At 36.2% G+C, this 22,638-nt stretch overlaps 1 protein-coding gene across 1 annotated transcript in view; it reads right to left on the bottom strand.

Annotated features, from left to right (window-relative positions):
- Positions 1-1,538: 1,538 nt before the first annotated feature.
- The window catches only part of rfc2 (replication factor C (activator 1) 2), a 45,293-nt gene continuing 24,193 nt past the window's right edge, over positions 1,539-22,638 (bottom strand). Inside the window, exons 4-11 of the mRNA XM_039756601.1 lie at positions 22,382-22,488; positions 21,609-21,710; positions 21,000-21,100; positions 16,142-16,299; positions 13,010-13,075; positions 11,177-11,257; positions 6,846-6,959; positions 1,539-2,978 (exon numbers count right to left, since the gene is read on the bottom strand). Coding sequence (XP_039612535.1) covers positions 2,868-2,978; positions 6,846-6,959; positions 11,177-11,257; positions 13,010-13,075; positions 16,142-16,299; positions 21,000-21,100; positions 21,609-21,710; positions 22,382-22,488 — 840 coding nt within the window. The 3' untranslated portion in view covers positions 1,539-2,867. The remainder of the gene's footprint in view (positions 2,979-6,845; positions 6,960-11,176; positions 11,258-13,009; positions 13,076-16,141; positions 16,300-20,999; positions 21,101-21,608; positions 21,711-22,381; positions 22,489-22,638) is intronic.

Here is a 22,638-nt window from a genome sequence, read left to right as displayed (position 1 = left end):
TCCGAAATGTACTATAAGATCATAAAATGGAATAATTCCAAATATCATATATAGCTATGTCTCCAGTTTTTTTGTCAGTGCTGCTTTGATATCAGTTCTCCCCTTATCTGCGTGGGTTTCCTCCCACAGTCCAAAGACATGCAAGTTAGGTGCATTGGCGATTCTAAATTGTCCCTAGTGTGTGCTTCCTGTGTGTATGTGCACTGCGGTGGGCTGGCGCCCTAACCGGGGTTTGTTTCCTGCCTTGCGCCCTGTGTTGGCTGGGATTGGTTCCAGTAGACCCCCGTGATGGGATATAACGGGTTGGCTGCTTTGACATCATGGGCCTTAATTAAGGCGCATACTAATTCAGCGTAATCAGGAACACTCAAAATTGAATAATAAAAAAAATCAAGTGACGAGATACGAATAAGGCAGATTCGCCAGCGTTTGTGTGTCAGCTTTTATCCATCCAGATCAGAGACTTTCCAATTCGACTGTCTCACATCCGTGAGTTAGTTATTCCCAGCTGCAGAAAAAAAGTAACAGCGTCAGATCCTTGGGGGTCCGGGGTTGGGTCGGTAGTATGTATCGTGATCGTGACAGAATAAAGGTGAAAAAAGAAAAAAAAAAAAAAACGATAACTTTTACAAGTACTATAATTTAATGCAGTGGCTGTTACAGACGCAAATCAAATGTGTTTATTGTATAATATTAACAATAAGAGCAACTCACTACTCAAAACGGTAAATATACGAGGCAGCGAGGATCGAACCGGGGGACTCTTGATAAGTCAAAAAATCCTACCGCAAAACCACATAAGCTGTTGTATCGTCCCTGAACCACTTGTAAAAAAAATGTTTGTTTGATCTTTGCACTTCAGGCTTTACATATCATATAGTCTGTGTCTACATTTTGTCATTTATTGCTAAAATATGAAAAACGTTTCCGTTTTAACAATGTATTTTTTTGGTTAAGTTAAATGCACTTTTTTGTTTAAAGACTACGTGCACTTTAGTTTGTATTGTTTAATGTATTTATTTTTTATTGTGATGGTCACACTAATATAAAAACAGATTATTTTCAAATTCATATGTTTTACTGGTTATTTTAATTCGATTATTATTAATTTTAATCGTGTTAATGCAGAGACATCAGGGTGACATTCACAGGTGGACAGACGAGAGCAGATAAGGTAAAACATGCACTAGAGCCCAGAACAGGATGTGCAACCACAGGTCGCGGGCATCAAAATAGTCAGGCATGAAATAATCGTGACTAATCGAAAAATAAATTGAACAATTAGTCGACTAGCAAAATAATCATTAGTTGCAGCCCTAATCCCAATTTTGACTGCCCAATTTACCTGTAATTACAGTGAGTGCCCAACAATGAACTGGGGTCTCAACTCTCTAGCTTCTGTGACCTTGTATGGGATACACAGATTTGTAAAACTGAAGTGTCTGTGTGCCAAGGAAGAAGCTAAATCAGACTCGTCTTACCATCAACCCACTCCTGAGGTCTGCAAAATCCCAGTTTTCTTAAGAATCCCAACACAGTCACTTCAGAGGACTTTATTTTCAGTTATCACATCTAAACTTTTTAACGGTGTTTCAATTCAGTACTTGCATCTGGAAGTTTGGGAGCCTGGTATCACAAAACTGCTTAAACCACTTCTAGGAGTGGCAGGGAACCAGAAACTGTCCTGGCATAATCCATCAAAAAGCAGAAACCAACCCAATCTGGGATGCCAGTTAATCCCAAAACAAACACACACACAAATTCATTCACTTATATTGTATGCAATCCCAGGCTCTCTGAGCCATGTTACTATCTTTCTAAATATTCCATAAGCTTCATTTGGTGCCCTTTCAATTACAATCTTAGGTTTCATTAAAATAAAACTGTGATGAGGAATACTTAAAATTGGTCCACTGATGTGGAAAAAGCCAGACTGAAATTCTGAATGTGAAGACAGATTATATAAAAAATGTATTTACAAGTTTTTTGAAAGAGTATTATAAGCCAGTTAGTAGGAGATAAGCAAATAGACCGTCTAACAGACTGGGGTTACCCTCTGTAAAAACAATCACCAATAATGAATAAAAAAAAATATGCATATCTTGCTCTTGTGGAACATTAATGGAGAAATATGGGTCGCTACTCCTTTAGTCACTGGGGACCCATGCTGTTAAGGGCAGAGGGGCAAAAAATACAGACCGATTTTCAGAAAGAAAAAACTCAAACCTACTAGGGCTCAGTAATAACCAAAAGTGAAACACCCATTACCTGGAATGAAGACATTTAAAGCTTCTGGTTCTTTCCAGCTGAAGTCTAAATTCCTTTTATCATTTATCAATTTCTAGTTTGATAATATATTTTTTTCCACTTTGGTAGAACAACACATAAAAAAAAACAATTTGCCCAGCCCAAATATATTTAAATCAGAATATTAAATTATCCAAGCTCATATATAACCGCAAGGAATACAAAATTTGACCATTTGTCAAATGTCTAAAAGTTCATAATGTTGGAGTTGGGACAAATCAAACCTGTGATGTATCGATGCTGTACAAGAAAGGCAAAGTAATACTAAATAATAAGGTCCCAATTAGAAAACCGGGCTTGTCTGCAATAAAAAAAAACAAGCCATTAAGAGGCATCTGCTGACAAAGGTTCAGGACCACGTGTGTGTTCTGAATCATTAGGCTGCTCATAGCCCACGAGCAACTTCATTCTTGCCTTCACTGAAAAGAGAAACTTTGGAAGAACTGGACATCAAAAAAAAGCCTGCATTCGTTCCCCTTGGACTACATGTCCTGCTTCCATTTGTGCTTTGGACATGGAGAACAAAATTTTAAAATACTGCACATAATCCCCTTTGTACATTAGCTGGCGGTTGGGGCGGCAGTCTTCATGCAGAGTCTGCCCAGGAGCCCTGCCATTTGCAACAAGCTGTTTACTCCCTCGGCAATCTTCATGTGGGTATATCCAATCTCCTGAAAAGCGATAAAAAAAAAAAATAAGAAACAGGGAAATAAAATACTCCTAAATTAAATGTCTCACCTCTGTGAGCAAACAAACCACTGCAGATTAAGAATATGTATTTCTGCTCATTATTTAAATCCCTCAACTCACAACACTGCAATATTGCTATGAAAACCAGTTTTACTAGAATTTACTTTCACCCAATGAAAAAAAAAACAGGGAAAAAAATTGAGAGGTAAAATATGACAAAAGAGTAATATTGTATCAAACCCCAATCCATGTCTCAGGTTTAAACATGAGCTTAAGAAATAAATGCAGCAGAATAAACCTATTAGTAAACAGACAATGATTCAGGGCTTAAGAAGGAGCCTCAGTTTTGTCCAGACAGGCAGATTTTATGTATCTTGCTTTTCGATCCATTAAGTTACAGAAAGATGTTATAATTATTATAAATACCACCTTGTTACTTGTAAATTGCAAATGAAACTAAACCAAAAATATGTAATTCACCAAATTTAATGTGGTGTTATTTCCGGTCCACACACTTTTGTTCTGAGTATTTTGCTTTTTTACTTAATCTCAAAGATGTGAATATTAAGTTGATTCACACCTCTGAAATGGCCTCAGTGTAAGCTGCACAACATGTACGCAAGTGTGCACTGTAAGAAACTGCTAACCATTCTGAAAGAGCTTCCAGCCAAGTGCCCAATGCTTCCTGGACTGGCTCTGCTACCCTGCAATTCCACAACTGAAATAAGGGACAGGCACATCAAAAATATAGCCAAACCTATTAAAGTATTTTTTTCTTGCTTCTGCTAAATGATAATTTAATGGAATGGCATTTTGAAATCTTATTTCTGAAAAATAAATAAATAAAATGAAAACATCTTTTTGCTATGACCAATTTAGCCAATTTAAAATAGTTATGAATATGTATGACACCCTGGCAAGGCTGCATTGTTTGCACAGGAAACAACGTCTAAAATGAGAAGAGAACGTTCAATCTAAATAAAACATGTTCTAGTGATGGCAAACATAATGCAAAGACAGAAAACACGTAGACTGCTAAAGGCACGCAGAGCCAATTAAAATACTGTACATAGTATACAGGGTGGGCCATTTATATGGATACACCTTAATAAAATGGGAATGGTTGGTGATATTAACTTCCTGTTTGTGGCACATTAGCATATGTGAGGGGGGAAAGTTTTCAAGATGGGTGGTGACCATGGTGGCCATTTGGAAGTTGGCCATTTTGGATCCAACTTTTGTTTTTTCAATAGGAAGAGGGTCATGTGACACATCAAACTTATTGGGAATTTCACAAGAAAAACAATGGTGTGCTTGGTTTTAACGTAACATTATTCTTTCATGAGTTATTTACAAGTTTCTGACCACTTATAAAATGTGTTCAATGTGCTGCCCATTGTGTTGGATTGTCAATGCAACCCTCTTCTCCCACTCTTCACACACTGATAGCAACACCGCAGGAGAAATGCTAGCACAGGACTTCAGTATCCGTTGTTTCAGGTGCTGCACATCTCGTATCTTCACAGTATAGACAATTGCCTTTAGATGACCCCAAAGATAAAAGTCTAAGGGGTTCAGATCGGGAGACCTTGGGGGCCATTCAACTGGCCCACAACGACCAATCAACTTTCCAGGAAACTGTTCATCTAGGAATGCTCGGACCTGACACCCATAATGTGGTGGTGCACCATCTTGCTGGAAAAACTCAGGGAACGTGCCAGCTTCAGTGCATAAAGAGGGAAACACATCATCATGTAGCAATTTCGCATATCCAGTGGCCTTGAGGTTTCCATTGATGAAGAATAGCCCTACTATCTTTGTACCCCATATACCACACCATACCATCAATTTTTTTGTTCCAACAGTCTTGGAGGGATCTATCCAATGTGGGTTAGTGTCAGACCAATAGCGGTGGCTTTGTTTGTTAACTTCACCATTCACATAAAAGTTTGCCTCATCACTGAACAAAATCTGGAAGCCTGTGCTAGCATTTCTACTGCGGTGTTGCTATCAGTGTGTGAAGAGTGGGAGAAGAGGGTTGCATTGACAATCCAACACAATGGGCAGCACATTGAACACATTTTATAAGTGGTCAGAAACTTGTAAATAACTCATGAAAGAATAATGTTACGTTAAAACCAAGCACACCGTTGTTTTTCTTGTGAAATTCCCAATAAGTTTGATGTGTCACATGACCCTCTTCCTATTGAAAAAACAAAAGTTGGATCCAAAATGGCCAACTTCCAAATGGCCACCATGGTCACCACCCATCTTGAAAACTTTCCCCCCTCACATATGCTAATGTGCCACAAACAGGAAGTTAATATAACCAACCATTCCCATTTTATTAAGGTGTATCCATATAAATGGCCTACCCTGTACTGACCATCCTGCTTTAATGACATTAATAGTTTATACTACAACAACAACCATGTTTATTTATGTAGCACATTTTCACACAAACACAAAACTATGACATTCTCTATTAAATTTAAACCGAACCGTGTTTTAGGATTTAAAAAACAAAACCAAGAAATACATAGCATTTAATTTTATACTTTATTTTTGTATCTTTATACCTAAAATCAAATCATGATTGTAACATTCTGGATTATCAGTAGAAAAAAAATGAAAATCCATGCAGATATGAAGAGGATGTGTAAACTCCATCCGGACAATGTCACAGAATCCGTAAAAGGACAGTGCAGCCCACTACACTCTCTGTACCACCTAGTAAGTATTGCATTATATGGAAACAACTGTTTAAATGTTATATTAGGCCATAAAGCTGCTCTGTTTAAAATGGCCTTTTTTTTTTTTCTAGAAATGTTTTTGTCATTAACCTTTTATGAGCGTTCAGATATATATTGTGAATTTTCCAGAATTTACCATGGACACTGCACAATCAGCCCAAATTACAGTACAAATATTAAGCACGATACAGCTTTTGAACCTAAATTAATGTTCTATGTTTTTATTACTAAAACTGCTGTTAGGCCTTTACGAAGGCAGATCGTGGGCTGTTTGTTTTAAAGAATACATTCTAATCACTGTACACACACCTGACTGCTTTTTTGTAAATGCAGCAGCTGCATATCTTGTTATGTAGGTTTTCTATTAATCCATTATCAGATTTCAATTACTTTGAAAAATCAACTTGCAGTCTAGCTTTTAGCACAAACAGTACCCGCTGCACTGCACATTTTGCTAGATTTTATTCAGTGTACAGTGTTTCCACATTGTTTTCTTTGCTCATAAATATTATCATTAGTCAATTCTAAAAAACTGACACATGCTGTGTGGACGTGAACAAACTGTTTTTAATCATTTAGTAAAGACCTCATGCTTGTCCAACTATGAACACGGATAACATCTTTAAAAAAAAACAAACAGATTTCTAATCACAATGTCCACTGTGCAATGGTGTATCTGTACAATCAGCTATCACTTAAAGTCATTTTCACTTTTCTACTGCCTGCCTTACATATGTAAAACAACTGGCACAGCTGTGTACCATGTCAATGGTAATCGGGCCATGAACGCTGACATTTTTACAGCTTGTGTGTACACCTGCAGAGGTGGCTGCTGCTAAGTAATCAGCCCATTTGTGTATAAATCCCATGTACAAATGAAATGATTGAAAGGGTTCTCTGCCCCTTACTTATAAGTTTGAGCAAACTGTATAATGAAACTACTTTCTAAAAATAACAACCAAGCTCATATTTATACATAAAAAAAAACAAAAACCAAACAGGAAAATAAAAATGATGAGAAGCAAACTATCCATTTATATAAAAGCAAATTTTTTTTTAACAGCCCCAATATTCTATGGTAAATAACTTTTTTACCTTAATGAACTCCAGTTTAAGGTATTCTGGCATTTGAAAAGTCTTGCAGACTCTGAAAATGTTTCCAATAATATCTTCTGGGGAGTAGCCCAGCTTCCAAAGGTGGGCCACAATCTGCCAGAAGCAAAACAAAAAAATACGGCATGCTTGACAGGAACTAAGACACTGTATAATTTGGATTTTATATTATATATAATATAATTACAGTATAAAATGTGTATTTGTATTAGACATCAGATCATATAAACTGCAAATTTTAAATATCTAATTCTAAACAATAATATTTATGGGAATTTCCAGCATATTTTTTTTATATCAAATATATTATATCTGGGCTCGAGCCTATGGCTGAAGACCTTTCCATTCCCGGCACCTTTGACGTCACTTCCTGCACTGACCTTTAAAAACCTCCACCTTTTCACTATTCCCTCAGTTGTATTTTGGACTCCAGTTTGTGCACATCAGTGCTATCATTTACTTGTAATTTGCAACCAGGAAACCAAAAATACGGGTGGCTGCCCTAAACCTTGCTATGGATCTTTGTGGCAATATACTGTATGTACTACATATATATGTCTATATCTAATTCATATATCTATCTACAGTGGGATGCAAAAGTTTGGGCAACCTTGTTAATAGTCATTATTTTCCTGTATAAATCGTTTGTTGTTACGATAAAAAATGTCTGTTAAATATATCATATAGAAGACACACACAGTGATATTTGAGAAGTGAAAATGAAGTTTATTGGATTTACAGAAAGTGTGCAATAATTGTTCAAACAAAATCAGGCAGGTGCATAAATCTGGGCACCGTTGTCATTTTATTGATTCCAAAACTTTTAGAACTAATTATTGGAACTCAAATTGGCTTGGCAAGCTCAGTGACCTCTGACCTACATACACAGGTGAATCCTATAATGAGAAAGAGTATTTAAGGGGGTCAATTTTAAGTTTCCCTCCTCCTTTAATTTTCTCTGAAGAGTAGCAACATGGGGGTCACAAAACAACTCTCAAATGACCTGAAGACAAAGATTGTTCACCATCATGGTTTAGGGGAAGGATACAGAAAGCTGTCCCAGAGATTTAAGCTGTCTGTTTCCACAGTTAGGAACATATTGAGGAAATGGAAGACCACAGGCTCAGTTCAAGTTAAGGCTCAAGTGGCAGACCAAGAAAGATTTCGGATAGACAGAAGCGACGAATGGTGAGAACAGTCAGAGTCAACCCACAGACCAGCATCAAAGACCTACAACATCATCTTGCAGCAGATGGAGTCACTGTGCATCATTCAACCATTCGGTGCACTTTACACAAGGAGATGCTGTATGCGAGAGTGATGCAGAGGAAGCCTTTTCTCCGCCCACAGCACAAACAGAGCCGATTGAGGTATGCTCAAGCACATTTGGACAAGCCAGCTTCATTTTGGAATAAGGTGCTGTGGACTGATGAAACTAAAATTGAGTTATTTGGGCATAACAAGGGGCGTTATTCATGGAGGAAAAAGAACACAGCATTCCAAGAAAAAACACCTGCTACCTACAGTAAAATATGGTGGTGGTTCCATCATGCTGTGGGGCTGTGTGGCCAGTGCAGGGACTGGGAATCTTGTAACAGTTGAGGGACGCATGGATTCCACTCAGTATCAGCAGATTCTGGAGACCAATGTCCAGGAATCAGTGACAAAGCTGAAGCTGCGCGGGCTGGATCTTTCAACAAGACAACGACCCGAAACACTGCTCAAAATCCAATAAGGCATTCATGCAGAGGAACAAGTACAACGTTCTGGAATGGCCATCTCAGTTCCCAGACCTGAATATAATTGAAAATCTGTGGTGTGAGTTAAAGAGAGCTGTCCATGCTCGGAAGCCATCAAACCTGAATGAACTAGAGATGTTTTTTTTAAAAGAGGAATGGTCCAAAATACCTTCAACCACAATCCAGACTCTCATTGGAACCTACAGGAAGCGTTTAGAGGCTGTAATTTCTGCAAAAGCGGATCTACTAAATATTGATTTCATTTCTTTTTTGTGGTGCCCAAATTTATGCACCTGCCTGATTTTGTTTGAACAACTATTGCACACTTTCTGTAAATCCAATAAACTTCATTTCACTTCTCAAATATCCGAGCATGCATAACGCCCCTTGTTATGCCCAAATAACTCAATTTTTGTTTCATGAGTCCACAGCACCACAGCAATAATAATGACTGTTAACAAGGTTGCCCAAACTTTTGCATCCCACTGTATATTCATACATCTCTCATACATATATATACATATACATATATATACACATATACATATATAAACATATACATATATACACATATACATACATATATATATATATATATATATATATATATATATACACACTGTGTGCACAATTATTAGGCAAGTGAGTATTTTGATCATATCATCATTTTTAATGCGTATATTCCAACTCCAAGCTGTATTAACTTGAATGCTTATTGGATTTAAGCACGCCAGGTGATGTGTATTTGTGTAATGAGGGAGGGTGTGGCCTAAGGAGATCAACACCCTATATCAAGGTGTGCAGAATTATTAGGCAGCTAGTTTTCCTCAGGCAAAATGGGCCAAAAAGAGATTTAACTGACTCTGAAAAGTCAAAAATTGTAAAAGTCTTTCAGAGGGATGCAGCACTTTTGGAATTGCTAAGATATTGGTGTGTGATCACAGAACCATCAAACATTTTGTTGCAAATAGTCAACAGGGTCGCAAGAAACGTGTTGAGAACAAAAGACGCAAATTAGCTGCCAAAGATTTGAGAAGAATCAAACGTGAAGCTACCAGGAACCCATTATCCTCCAGTACTTTCATATTCCAGAGCTGCAACCTACCTGGAGTGCCCAGAAGTACAAGGTGTTCAGTGCTCAAAGACATGGCCAAGGTAAGGAGGGCTGAAACCCAACCACCACTGAACAAAAACATAAGTTGAAACGCAAAACTGGGCCAAGAAATATCTGAAGACAGATTTTTTCAAAGGTTTTATGGACCGATGAGATGAGAGTGACTCTTGATGGACCAGATGGATGGACCTGTGGATCAGTAATGGCACAGAGCTCCACTCCAACGTGGAGGTGGGGTACTGGTATGAGCTGGTATTTTTAAAGATGAGCTAGTTGGACCTTTTGCATTGAAGATGAACTCAAAATCAACTCCCAAACCTACTGCCAGTTTTTCAAGACACTTTCTTCAAACAGTGATACAGGAAAAGACCATGATTTTTATGCAGGCCAATGCTCCATCACTTGCATCGAAGTTCTCCACTGCGTGGCCAGCCAGTAAAGGCCTTAAAGATGAAGGAATAATGACATGGCCCCCTTCCTCATCTGACCTAAACCCTATCGAGAACTTGTGGGCACTTCTTAAACGCTAGATTTACGGGGGAGAAAAACAATACACCTCTCTGAAGAGTGTCTGGGAGGCTGTAGTCACTGCTCCACAAAAAGCTGATCGTCAACAGATCAAGAAACTGACAGACTCCATGAATGGAAAGGCTTATGACTGTTATTGGAAAGAAGGGTGGCTATATTGGTCATTCATTGATTGATTTATTTTTTTGAAATGTCAGAGATGTTTATTTGTAAATTTTGAGGTGTTTGTTTATTATTCTCACTATAACAGATGAAAATAAACAAGTGAGATGGGAAAATTTTCATTTTTCCTTTAGTTGCATAATAAATCTGCACACTAATAGTTGCCTAATAATTGTGCGCACATATGTATTCCCCTGATGATGTTCACACTCACATTTCCGTTGTGAAACATTCAGGTTTCAGGTTTATTAACATTTTGGATTGACTGATAGCACTGTGTTTGTTCCATATTAAAATTAATCCTCAAAAATATAACTTGCCTAATAATTCTGCACTCCCTGTACACACACATATATATACACACATATATATACATATACACACACACACACATATATACATACACACACACACACACACACACACACACATATATACATATATATATATATACATATATATATATATACACATATATATACATACATATACATATATACACACACACACAATTCATCTACAATGTTTTAATGTTACATTTCTTAATATATCAAATGGTAATGGAAAATAAAAACAATGCTTCCAAAAAACACATCAATTTCCTCTTAGAAACAGATGCATACTTAAAGTTTAAACCATGATTCTTGACATACATTAGTAAATTGGTCTTTGTTTGTACAGACGTAAAACATGTTTTCTAGCATTAGGTAATAATTACCTTTAGCACTGTAAGCAAGTGTATTTCATATAGTTTAAGAAACATTATTTACCTTATACGCTTCATCAATATTGGCATTAACACAATGTTGAATCATCTCTTTTACTAACAATGGATGAGGCTCATCGCATACCTATAATCACAAAAGACATATATTATTGGTAACTGTTAAGCCTGCTACAAAGCATAGTGTATTATTTTTCCACCCTTGCATCTCACATTTTTAACACATATCATTTGAAAAACCATATTAGTAAAATGACAGACAAAAATTATTAATACTGCTTTATTTTAATGTGCATTTCATCTTACCAATGGTTTAACTAGGGTATTACAACAAACTGCTCACTGAACATTATCAGAGCATAACCAATGTCTTCTCCATAATTTTCTTTCTCTCAGTCCATGACTTTGGGAATCCATATTTAAAAGCCACTTTTCACATCATCCACCAACACTTCATGTCATCTTCTGCCTGCCAACTGGAATCATACTCTCTATACTCACCATAAGTCATGTCTTACTGAACCATCAATCCTTTCAACTTTTCAAGTCTAATTCTCCTTACTGAATATCTAAAAATCCATCTGATACTTCTTAGCTTAAACCAACTTTGCTCACATATCTTCTGGCTAACCACTATTTCCTGTATAATGACAAGCCTGCACTGTGCTAAGTTTTCATCCACAACCAAATATTTAAAGGTCTTCCTCTATACATCTTACAACAAACTTTTTTCAGATATACAAAGGAGTAATACAGAAAGTTTCTCTTTGACTGATGATTTGCCTGTATATGACCCACAGGAAATATCAATCCCACTGTTCCTTTGACAACCAGAAAACCAGAGTGTGTTTAACCAGCTTTCACCAAAACTAGTCCAGCCACTTTTTATATCATTCAATCAGACTCACACTCCAAAGGATAATTATTCATCTGTAAACTGGAATTCGGACATTTTGCAATCTGCAAGAATCCTCTGCTCCTTTACAGTTTGCCGGTACCTGTCATTAAGATTTCAGTTTCCCCACACTATTTCCAACACAATTTCCTGTCTGCTGGCTTACTAGTCCAATGCTTCTGAAACTCCCACATCTGAAAATATACATACTGGCTTCATCCTCCCCAATAACCAAATGTATTTATTCTGCTTATTCTTAACCTTCTTTATTCACTCCTATTTCATTCTACAGCTCACTTGAAAAGTGCCAACTCTTTCCTTCTTATTCAATTGAAGCTCAAACATTTTGAACTATGAATGTTTTCTTTATTCTTCCAAGTTTTACTTTTTGTTGATCGTTTTCTCACCATCTCAGTCAATTAGAAAAAAAAATTAGTTTATTAAAAAAAGTATACTGAAATATTTAAACTATCACAGACAATAAACAAGATTATATGGATCTCATCCATTTAAAAATCTTTTACCAGATACCTCTTCAGAATATTGAAGAACTGCAGCCTTTCCTAGCAGTAGTAGGTGCAAGTGTCCATCTAGTTTGATACTCATGATTGTGCACTATCCCAGCTTTTAGACAAACAACATACTTTCAGGAAACACTACAGCAGATACATTTAGAGCTTCATTTTATCATACATATTGGTGGCTTGCCACTGGAAGTGCACAAATTTATAAAATAATATTTTCCTATGCAACCCACTGCATTACACCAAAAATTCCATTTACACAGCTAAAACGATTCTCCAAAGTTACTTATTTAACACCTGCTATAAAATCTGTGGTAAAAAATACACTTTATTTAGACTGGCATGCATAGAAAATAATGACAGACATTTCCTAACTGAAACAAAAACTGAAAACAGGAAACCTCTAAAGCCATGAGGATTTGAACCAGTGAGAAATGGTGGGTTTGTGATCAGGGCTTACCTTGAAAACATTCTCACTGTTGACAAATCCAAAGCCAGAATAGGTGGACTGCAGGTTGTTTAATGCCTGTTTTTGGAGGATTAGAAAAGGGAAATGTAAAGCCACTTAACTAAAAGCATGTTCAGAAAATACATAAAGCCCGGAGAAAACAATTTAAGGAATTAAGACCAACTTTTGCTTTTTGGGGGTCAGTTGTAACCATACAGTATGTACCATACAGGGTCTTTTTTTTTTTAAATAAATCACTCAGTAAATAATAGTGAGCAATGTTCATCTCTGCATTGTACTTTAAAGTCAGCAATTAAGGTGACTTAACTACAGGATACATAAGTCTCACAAGTAAACTTTAAAAAAATGTGCTGTCAATAATTTACATTATACAGTAACTGAACTTGAAAACAAAATAAGCTTCATATTTTGCACAACAAAAGGAACAACTAAGGGGGTTAACCATGCTCTTGACTTCTTTTATGTTCACAGTGGCTTCTTTAGAATTTCACATCGCTAATCTGAATGTTGAAAGATGGTGAGCGAGACATCGGTTAGTAAGCAAATTAGAAAAAGGCAGCTTAACTGGCCACAATAGATTGTTCAGCACAAGTAATGGTGTGCATTCTCTGCATGTGTGTTTGCAGGTGTTCACACAATGACAGACATGTTTTCATGCAAAAATTAGTTTCTACCTCACATATAATCCAGCTGGAACAAAAATAGGCCCGCTAGAACTCCAAAATAAAGCAAACACAGAAAACCAACAGACAGGAAGTGACAAGAACATTAATATAGATAAATAGATAGGAATTTTGGCATTTTACATAAGCTCATTAACTAAATACATACACACACCACAGAATAACTAAAAATAAAAGTAACATCTGCCTTGTCAGTCACAGTCACAGTGAGGCCTTATGCAGAAATATTGTTGTTGGTATAAAGGAGCCCCAGTAACTTTTCTTGACACACTTCTGCTAAATGATTTGTCTGAAAGTCCTCAGATACTTAATTAATCCCAAGGGGAAATTCACATAATCCAGCAGCAGTATACTGATACAAAGAAACAATATTAAATTAAATAGTATGTAGATTATATGGGTCTGGAGAATACTGCCTGGGCTGTGCATAGTTTAGATTACAAGGTTTAGAGATACTTTTGCACTTAGCACTTCAACCAAACTGAAAGCATTAATTCAGGCTGTAAGAAGTTTAAATGAGGGCTGCAACCAAACCACTTCTGAAACAGGATTGAGCCAGATATTGTAAGTTATTTAGTATGGGTATATATAACAGAGGAGAACTCAGATGAGGAAGATGGATCTACATTTGGAGAAAGACAACAAAAGCCATCCCAGCAAAAAAACGTCCTGTCACACATAAGAACAACGTGGCTACACCAGGCGTAAAGGCAAAAGATGGCACTATTTGGATGCAGCAACAGGTTGGGCGTCATCCTGCCAGTGAATCTGCTACACGCATGTCTTTCCATGAAACAGCAGGGCGGACAGAGCTCACCAAGGTATTATGCAAAATTCCATTTGTGATTATGCTTTTTGATGGTTGTTATATGAAAAACATTTATATGAGGTGAGATCCAAAAGTTCCCGGAATGCATTTGTTTAAAAGCACACACACCAAATAATTAATGGTGAACAGTTCCTTCAAAATAGTCACCCGCTGAGTTGATACACCAATCCCAGCGAGATTTCAACCTTTCAAAGCACCTCTGGAAGTGTTTTTTTGTCAGTGGGTTCAAGGCATCGGTTGTTACCGCTTGGATCTCCTCCACCGTCTCAAATCTGCGTCCCTGGAGCTTCATGTTCATCTTAGGAAATAAACAAAAACCAGACGGCGCTAAATCACGGGAGTACAGAGGGTGGAGAATGGCAGTAAACTTTGTAGAAGCCAAAAATTCACGCACAATCAGAGATGTGAGCTGGTGCATTGTCGTGATGCAAAAGAAATGACTTGTCAGCCCACATCTGAGGACGTGTGCGGCAAATTCGATTTCGCAAATGCCTTAGAACATCCCTGTAGAATGCTCCATTCACCATCTGTCCTTGTGGATGACACTCTTCACATCAAAGCAGCAAATGAGCATTGACTTGGTGGTGTTGTGAACTTGTCAAGCTTTTTTGGGTCTTTCAAATCACTCATTTTCACGAACAACCCTTCACAGACACAACCGAAGTTTAAACAAGAACTGCGACTTGAAAAACAACTGCGCTGACATTAAAATGCGTGATAACAGCTCTCAAGGACAACTTGAACTGCTATCTAGCGGGGATTGATATAACCAAAACCCTTCTAGCTGCAGAATAAATGCATTCCGGGAACTTTTGGATCGTACCTCGTATGTTACTTATATAAAACGCCACATCGAATGTTGTTTACCTATATTTATTTACTTATCTTCCTACAGCGTAAAGTCAAAGTAGACTGCAGAGCTTCCTGTTTTTCATCAACATAGGCATGCTGACAAAGTACATGTGCAATGTCACTCCTTATTTAGAAAAAGATAAAGTGCGATGGTAGCTTCCACCTGCAGCTATAGACAAGAGCAATGGTACCGAAAATGCAGTTAGACTTCTTTTTGGGCACATACACCGTCAGCATGGCACTGCCAGATCTAAACACTAGCGTGGAGAGTTGCTCCACAAGCTCCATATCCTTATTATTGGTGAAAATTGAAAGCCGTACACCAATCAGCATTTGTGGAAGTAGTGTGCACTACTTTACATTTACCCATATCGTTGTACGAGATAAACAGACTTAAGTTCTGGAAATTTTGCGTCTGACTTGACTTCAACTGCCTCGGTGGGGGATCGGATAGCAGGATGCTTGTGCTGATTACCACATTTGCAAAACAAAGACGCTGATGAAGAGGTACAAAGGAATTTAAGGTGGCCCGGCATTACGATTCTTCATAGGCTTCAGGGATTCTAGTGTTAAATTAATACTGTGTAAACAAATTGCTCCATTTTCTAAAGCTGCATTATTTTAATTATTCTTAAGGCATTTTGACAAAAACATTAAAAGCTCACTGCTGACTAGTAACCCTGTCAAAAGTTGTACCCAGTAAATCAAACAATTACTTCCCTTCTCAATTAAATAACCTCAATAGCAATCAGAACAAACCTGTCTCATATCTCCTTGTGCAGTGAAGATAACGGCCTCCAGTCCATCATCTGTGACCTGTACTTTCTCACTCTCCACCACTTCCATCAAGCGAGCCAAAACTTGAGCATCTGTCAGTTTGGTGTAGCGAAGCACTGCACAACGAGACTGGATTGGCTCTGAAAGGAAGCAGTTAAAAACAAGTTATAAAGGAAATAACATACAAGGAAACTGTATCTATGACAAAATAATTTGGGATATTTTATCAAAAACATTTAGCATTTCTCAAACTATGAACATATACTTCCAACCAAAAGTTGACCATTTCCTATAACACAACTATCTGTACTCTCTCTCTCTCTCTCATTCACGCACTCTTTTTCTTTCTCTGTCTCTCCAGTAGAAGCAATCAATGCCTTTTGCAGGGTTTAATCAACTGTTATATGTAAGTATTAAGAACTACTGAGAATCACTTTGTCAGTTAAATGACATTTACTGTTGTGAGATTTTTGTTTGTATTAGTACATGAAGGATACATTAACTGGTTAACAACAGTACTTAATGGTCATGTCACATTCATTCAAATTAAATTTCACAAATATAACATGTAATGCTTTCATCTTACAAATACCCCCACACCTTTTTTTTAAAGAGTTGTCACAAAATTACAGATGCCTTTGTGAACTCAAACTTGTTAATAAATGATTACAGAATCTCTGTAAAATAACCTTTGGTTTGCTGTTTTCATGCTACTTCTCTTAAGTGATCAGACTATGCCATTCCTTAGGCCTGTGTACTAATAAAGTTAATCCATCTCAAACACTAACTCTGCAAGTGCAGTGATAGCTTGTAAATAAATACAGCATATCATATATATGTGTGTCATTTGTGCTTTGATTATGTTTGTCACATTTTAGTTGTTATACTAATAAATATTACTTTAGATTTCAAAACCCCAATAAAAGACAAAATTTTAGAGTTTGATGATTCTTTTTCAGCAATGAAATACAGGTCAAATCCCATTATAGTGATTATCAAAGAAACAAAATAATGAATACTTTTTGTGGGCCCAGACAAATGTTCATACAACACCTTGTTAAACAAATTTCATTTAAAAAAATGAAAAAATTCAGTATAACTAATGTTTTTTCAACCAAAAATGGACGCCGAAGAAAATAATGCGATGAAAAAGTACTTAATGCTGCGCCTACACTTTCTGTAATGGGTCTCAGGAACCCTGCAGCAGGCTGTCTCAAAGAAACAGAAAGTCTGTTGTGAAATTTCCAGTCATGGGCAGTCTCGGTGAGGCTTGCTGTGAGCGTAGGCACAACTTTATACAGGTATAGCCGAATTCAGAGTCAGTACGCAGCCTAGCCTCCACATGGGTAGTTGTGGCCATGTGCGGATGCTGTACTGTTTAAGTTTCATAGTGCTTCTCAAAGTTTTCTTTGAGATGAACAAAAAAAAGTGAGAAACAGCATCAGTTTATGCTGAAAGAAAAATTAACAATACTAGAAAAAGTTGATTCTGGAATGAAGAAAAATGACATGGCGAAAGCATCATTTTCATTCCTATATCTATCTAGCTTCTCATTTTGTGACAAGCATGTTACACAGTAAGCCTGTCAGAGGTCAACCAATTGCTTTGCCTTTGGTTTACTGTTTAGTACATACAGCAGAGCGGCTATGGAGCAATCCCTGCCCTGCTGCTGTTAGCAATGGCAAACCTGGTCATAACAGTATAAGTATACTCCCCATATTCATTAAATAGTTGGATTCCACCCGCATACTGTTTTAGTAGGCCTTCTAACAGCATGCTCTGCGATTATGGACTCCTGTTAACATATTAGTTGGTGTGTCATTATAGAAATTTGCCACATACTTCAAAACAATACACAAAGGTCTGGCCAAAGTGGAAGTTTTAAAACATCAACCAAATTCATGTTATTTTGGAATAATTATACTGTATCCAGCAGCTCATTTTGTCATTGTTATAGACAGTTATAAGTACGTGTGCAAGGGTGATACTCCATAGTTGGCTGTATTCTACCTTGCATCCAGGGCTGCTAGCAATCCTGAATAGGACAAGCCAGTTAGAAAATGAATGTATCATTGATCAGACAACTGCAGCCAAGTTCATAACTATCCTCGGATTAATGTGAAGCCTCCATTTCTTTATCCATGTCTATGCATGACACTACTTCAAAAAGCAATTGTTCTTTTACCATTTCAACTTACTCAAGTGCATGATACTACACAGTAAAACAAAGCAATCAACAGCTTATCAGTCACATTATCACATTCATAAAAAGCTCATTTTTCTTTTTCAGCTAATTGCAAATAATGGGATGAAAGTTGCAATAATAAAAGGACTTTTTTGCCATGAAAGTGGTGCAGCATAATCCAACTTCAAAGTAACATCACACAGCAGTTTTAAATAACAGACTTAATACCCTGCAATTCAATGCCAAAATTCAAGTCCCGAATTTGAATCATTACAACATTTTGTAAATTGTTCATGTACTTCTAATTATTTGTTATTGTTTAATTTCATACATAATGTATGTACTATGTCCAAAAAGGAGGCAGTTCAGTAGGAGCTTTGACCATTCTTTAGCAGGCAAGCGGTTTTATTCTTCAAGCTTTATTTAACCTCAAAAATAAAATTGATGTTATACTAGGTATTGATATTTACTTTATATTATTAATTTACAATATACAATGTAGTGTTGTTTGCAGAGTTATCAATTGTTCAAATCACAAAAGGTCTTCCTCATTGCAGGGGTGAAACTTGGATGACAGTATTTTTTAAAACAATCTGTTCTTTATCGAGTTTAATTTAGGAAAAACATATTCCCAGTCTACAAACATTTCCTTTTAGTCTTAAACCATTCTTCCTTAATGGGTTACTTATTTTCCAAATGTTTCACTATGTCAGATCTGCACTTTTTAATACTGGGAGTGTCAATATTAACAAATCAGTGTTCTCATGATGTAAAAAACAACTTTTTCTTTCTAATGAAATGAATGCACATTAAATTCCCTCCATATCTCCATTTGTAGCATTAATTAACTATATATGCACCACACACTGTGTGTTTTGATAATACAGCGCAACCTAACCCACCAGCCATTACAGTAAAAACTTAAATTTGAGCTGTAATGCTACCTCCTCTTCAGCACTGGCAAAGGCTAGAATTGGGAAATTTTACCTGATAAGTAAATGTCTAACACTTTTTTTTGTGCTCATAAGTTTACCCCTTTCAACTGCATGTCAGATGAACAATTCCACCTTCAAATGTGTCACAGAAAGAAAGTGCCCACTTTCATATCTGCTAGTCACTTCCAGTGAACACTTTCTGGATTTGTGCTTTGAGATTTACCAAACAATTTGAAAGAAGAAACAGAATGTTCCTCTTTAAGGGGTGGCTGTGATGAAGGACTATTGAGAGAGACAATCAGCAGGATATTTTACATATTTGCCTTCATTTTAGAACAGTTTAAGAAAGATCAGAGGATAAAAACAGTTATGCAGTCTACAGTAGGAGTCAAACCAGTTCTAAAAGCAATCATTTTTGAAATGCTACCTTTATACCACACTTTATAACAGCAGGAGCTTATCATTATACTTTATTGAATGTAAGAATCAATAGTAAACATTTTGGGTAATTTTGTAACATAATTACTTAATTATTGTTCTATTTGATCTAAGGGGCCAAGATGGTAAATAAAAAATAATCACACTGGATGATTTTTAAACAACAGTTAGATGAAGTTGCCAGTTAGATTATTGGCATTCTTTTTTTTTAAACAGTTTCACAACTAGTTGCATGAAGCAACACTTCAATAGGAGGACTCTTAAACTACAGAAAGGGGCCAAAGTAGCTGCAGGTTGCTGTGCTGAAATTAATTTTTAAATTACAACCCAGTTAATGTAACAATTTATTTCATTTTGTGCCTAAATACTGCTTTCATTGATTCTCATTAAATATTTCCAGCTGTGAATATTCTACTTTCTAAGACAAATCAATAAAATATTTTTATAAAAAAGAATTGTCAAGTATTTTTCAATCGTCTTATTTTTTTGTTACTAAATACTTTGTGATGAGCAAAATTATGTCAATATTTGAATGTCAGAAACAATTTATTCACAAAATGTACTTCATATGTGCAAGATGATTTACAGGAATGTCTCAACCTGTTCGCCATCATGTTCCAACACATATACCATATGTGGCACACAAACTGTCCACAAAAATTGTATATAATTATATACATAGCAGTACCATTAGTGTTAACATAATTTGGATCACCCTGTATAGGTGAAGCATACCAAATTAGGCTCCCTACTAACACTAAATTGTAATTTGCGGTTTAGCTTACTTTAATTATAATTTAAATTGTGACAACAGAAACAACTTTAAGTATAAATAAATTAAAGAAAAAAAGCTTAGAAATTATTAAAAGTATTTGAGTGCAAAAAATAATTACTGAGAAGTGAAATCTGCACTTGCAGGCAATTAGCCAAGATAAACTGTCTCTAATTAAGTGAGGATTTCCAACAAATTCATAAATGTGGGCCCTTAATGTCAAAGGAAGACAATTCAATTCAATTGTTAATTTCATCTAAAAATATAACTGCTGCTTGTTTTCTGTTTTTAAAGTTAAGTCACTCCGTGTACTTTGAAGAACATGTGCTTAACATAGAAAATGGGTTCTAAGCAGAGTTTTCAAAGCAAACATTAAATGGATATTAAAATATTCCCAAGGCATGTCTACTAAAATATATAAAGCTTAACTTGTACAAGGAAAAAAAAAAAAATCAGCAGTACTGAAGGCTAACATTTGTTGGTTGGTAAATAATCCAAAAGGACTCTTACCGATAATCTTATCAGAAGCATTACAAGCTAATGCAAAGCGAGTCGTCTTAGAGTAGATCTCCATTGTTCTTCTTAAGGCTTGCTGAGCTCCATCAGTCATACTTTTAAACAAAAGCAATAAAATGCAAAGTAACAAATATTTGGTTACTAGGAAAAAACATTACAAAATAAATGAAAACTGACAGAGCATCTCATAGTATGAAGTAGGACTAATTCTACATCAGAATTTATTTGCATACCTGTAACAATTACTATAAATACCCTCCTGAGGAAATATATACCCAAAGAGCGTGAGCTAATGTGATTTCTTGCATAAGTAATGAATCTGTTCAGTTTGGGGTCTTATACCTAATACCGTGTTGGTGTAGGTTGAGGACCTATCTGCGACAATTTCCCATTTCCTCCCTACTCCCATGCCCACTGTATAGTCAATGAACTTTGGGTCAACCACTGAGCAACAGAGTTGAATTAAAAACCCTAACAGTTTTTAAAAGGTATTTAATGAGATAATGGATCAAGTGGCCGTCAGCTAAATATACACGCCTGATTTACTAAATGAAAAAACATTACATAACTTTTATTTAAAAAAAAAAAAATTTAAACAGTTACCTGTCAGCTTCATCCAAGATTATGATCTTGTGCCTGCCTTTTGGTAAAGTTACCTTCTGTTGGGCAAACATTTTAATCTTATTTCTTACTACATCAATGCCTCTGTAATACAAGAATAAAAAAAATCAATAAAACTGAAACTGAATGGCACATAACCAGATTTCATGACATGAAATTACTCCAGCTCAATTTAAATTTTTCTGACCTTTTACTTTTATTATTAATCTAATAACCAAGTACCCTTAAGTGCTTTGGCTTGCTATAAACTACAGTATATTGACATCCATTCCCACTCACACAAATCAACCACAATACAGGAATTACGTCGAAAAAAAAAAAAAAACAGCTATCTAATAATGTTAAAGAAGAGAACATGCCAAAACATATTAGGATTTATAGGTTTGCAAGGATTCCTTGAAATGAACCTACTACATTTCTTCTGGCAGAGAGTGTTGTCCCAATGGAAGCAAGTACCAGTGTAAATTTCACACAGCTATGTTATTTTGTGGATGAAGATAGCTAAAGATGTTGAGAAAATTATCTAAATACTTTCAGTAACATTTACACAGTAAATAATAGCATAGTCACATGTAGAGGAGTGTAATTTCTTTAACAAAATGTACATATGTGTACATACCTGAAAACAAAGCAAAGTTCAACATTCTAAAGTACTTTTACATATGTTATAAAACCAAGCACCCCAAAAATAAATAATCCTCATAAGTTCGGTCCAAGTTCTTTTGTATTTTTCCCTTCTAAGATACAATTACAACCTGTCATTAGAAGCATTGAGTTCCAGGACAGCCTCCTTCATGGCTGGACCCAGCAGTGCCCTTGCAAGACATAATATGCTTGTTGTCTTTCCAGTGCCAGGGGGACCCTAAATAATTGACAGAAGGGACAAATCAAATGAGAGCCACAGAATAAATACTACATCTCATTTCAGATTGAACATCTACACATTTAGCTTCTACACCACTGTTACTTTCCAGGTATGGAATTTTCATTGTTGCCCATGACTTATAATAAA

The sequence above is a fragment of the Polypterus senegalus genome, chromosome 6 (assembly GCF_016835505.1).
Source record: "Polypterus senegalus isolate Bchr_013 chromosome 6, ASM1683550v1, whole genome shotgun sequence".
Lineage (NCBI taxonomy): Eukaryota > Metazoa > Chordata > Cladistia > Polypteriformes > Polypteridae > Polypterus > Polypterus senegalus.
Note: the sequence above shows the minus strand (reverse complement) of the source record. Positions and strands in the feature narration are given on the sequence as shown.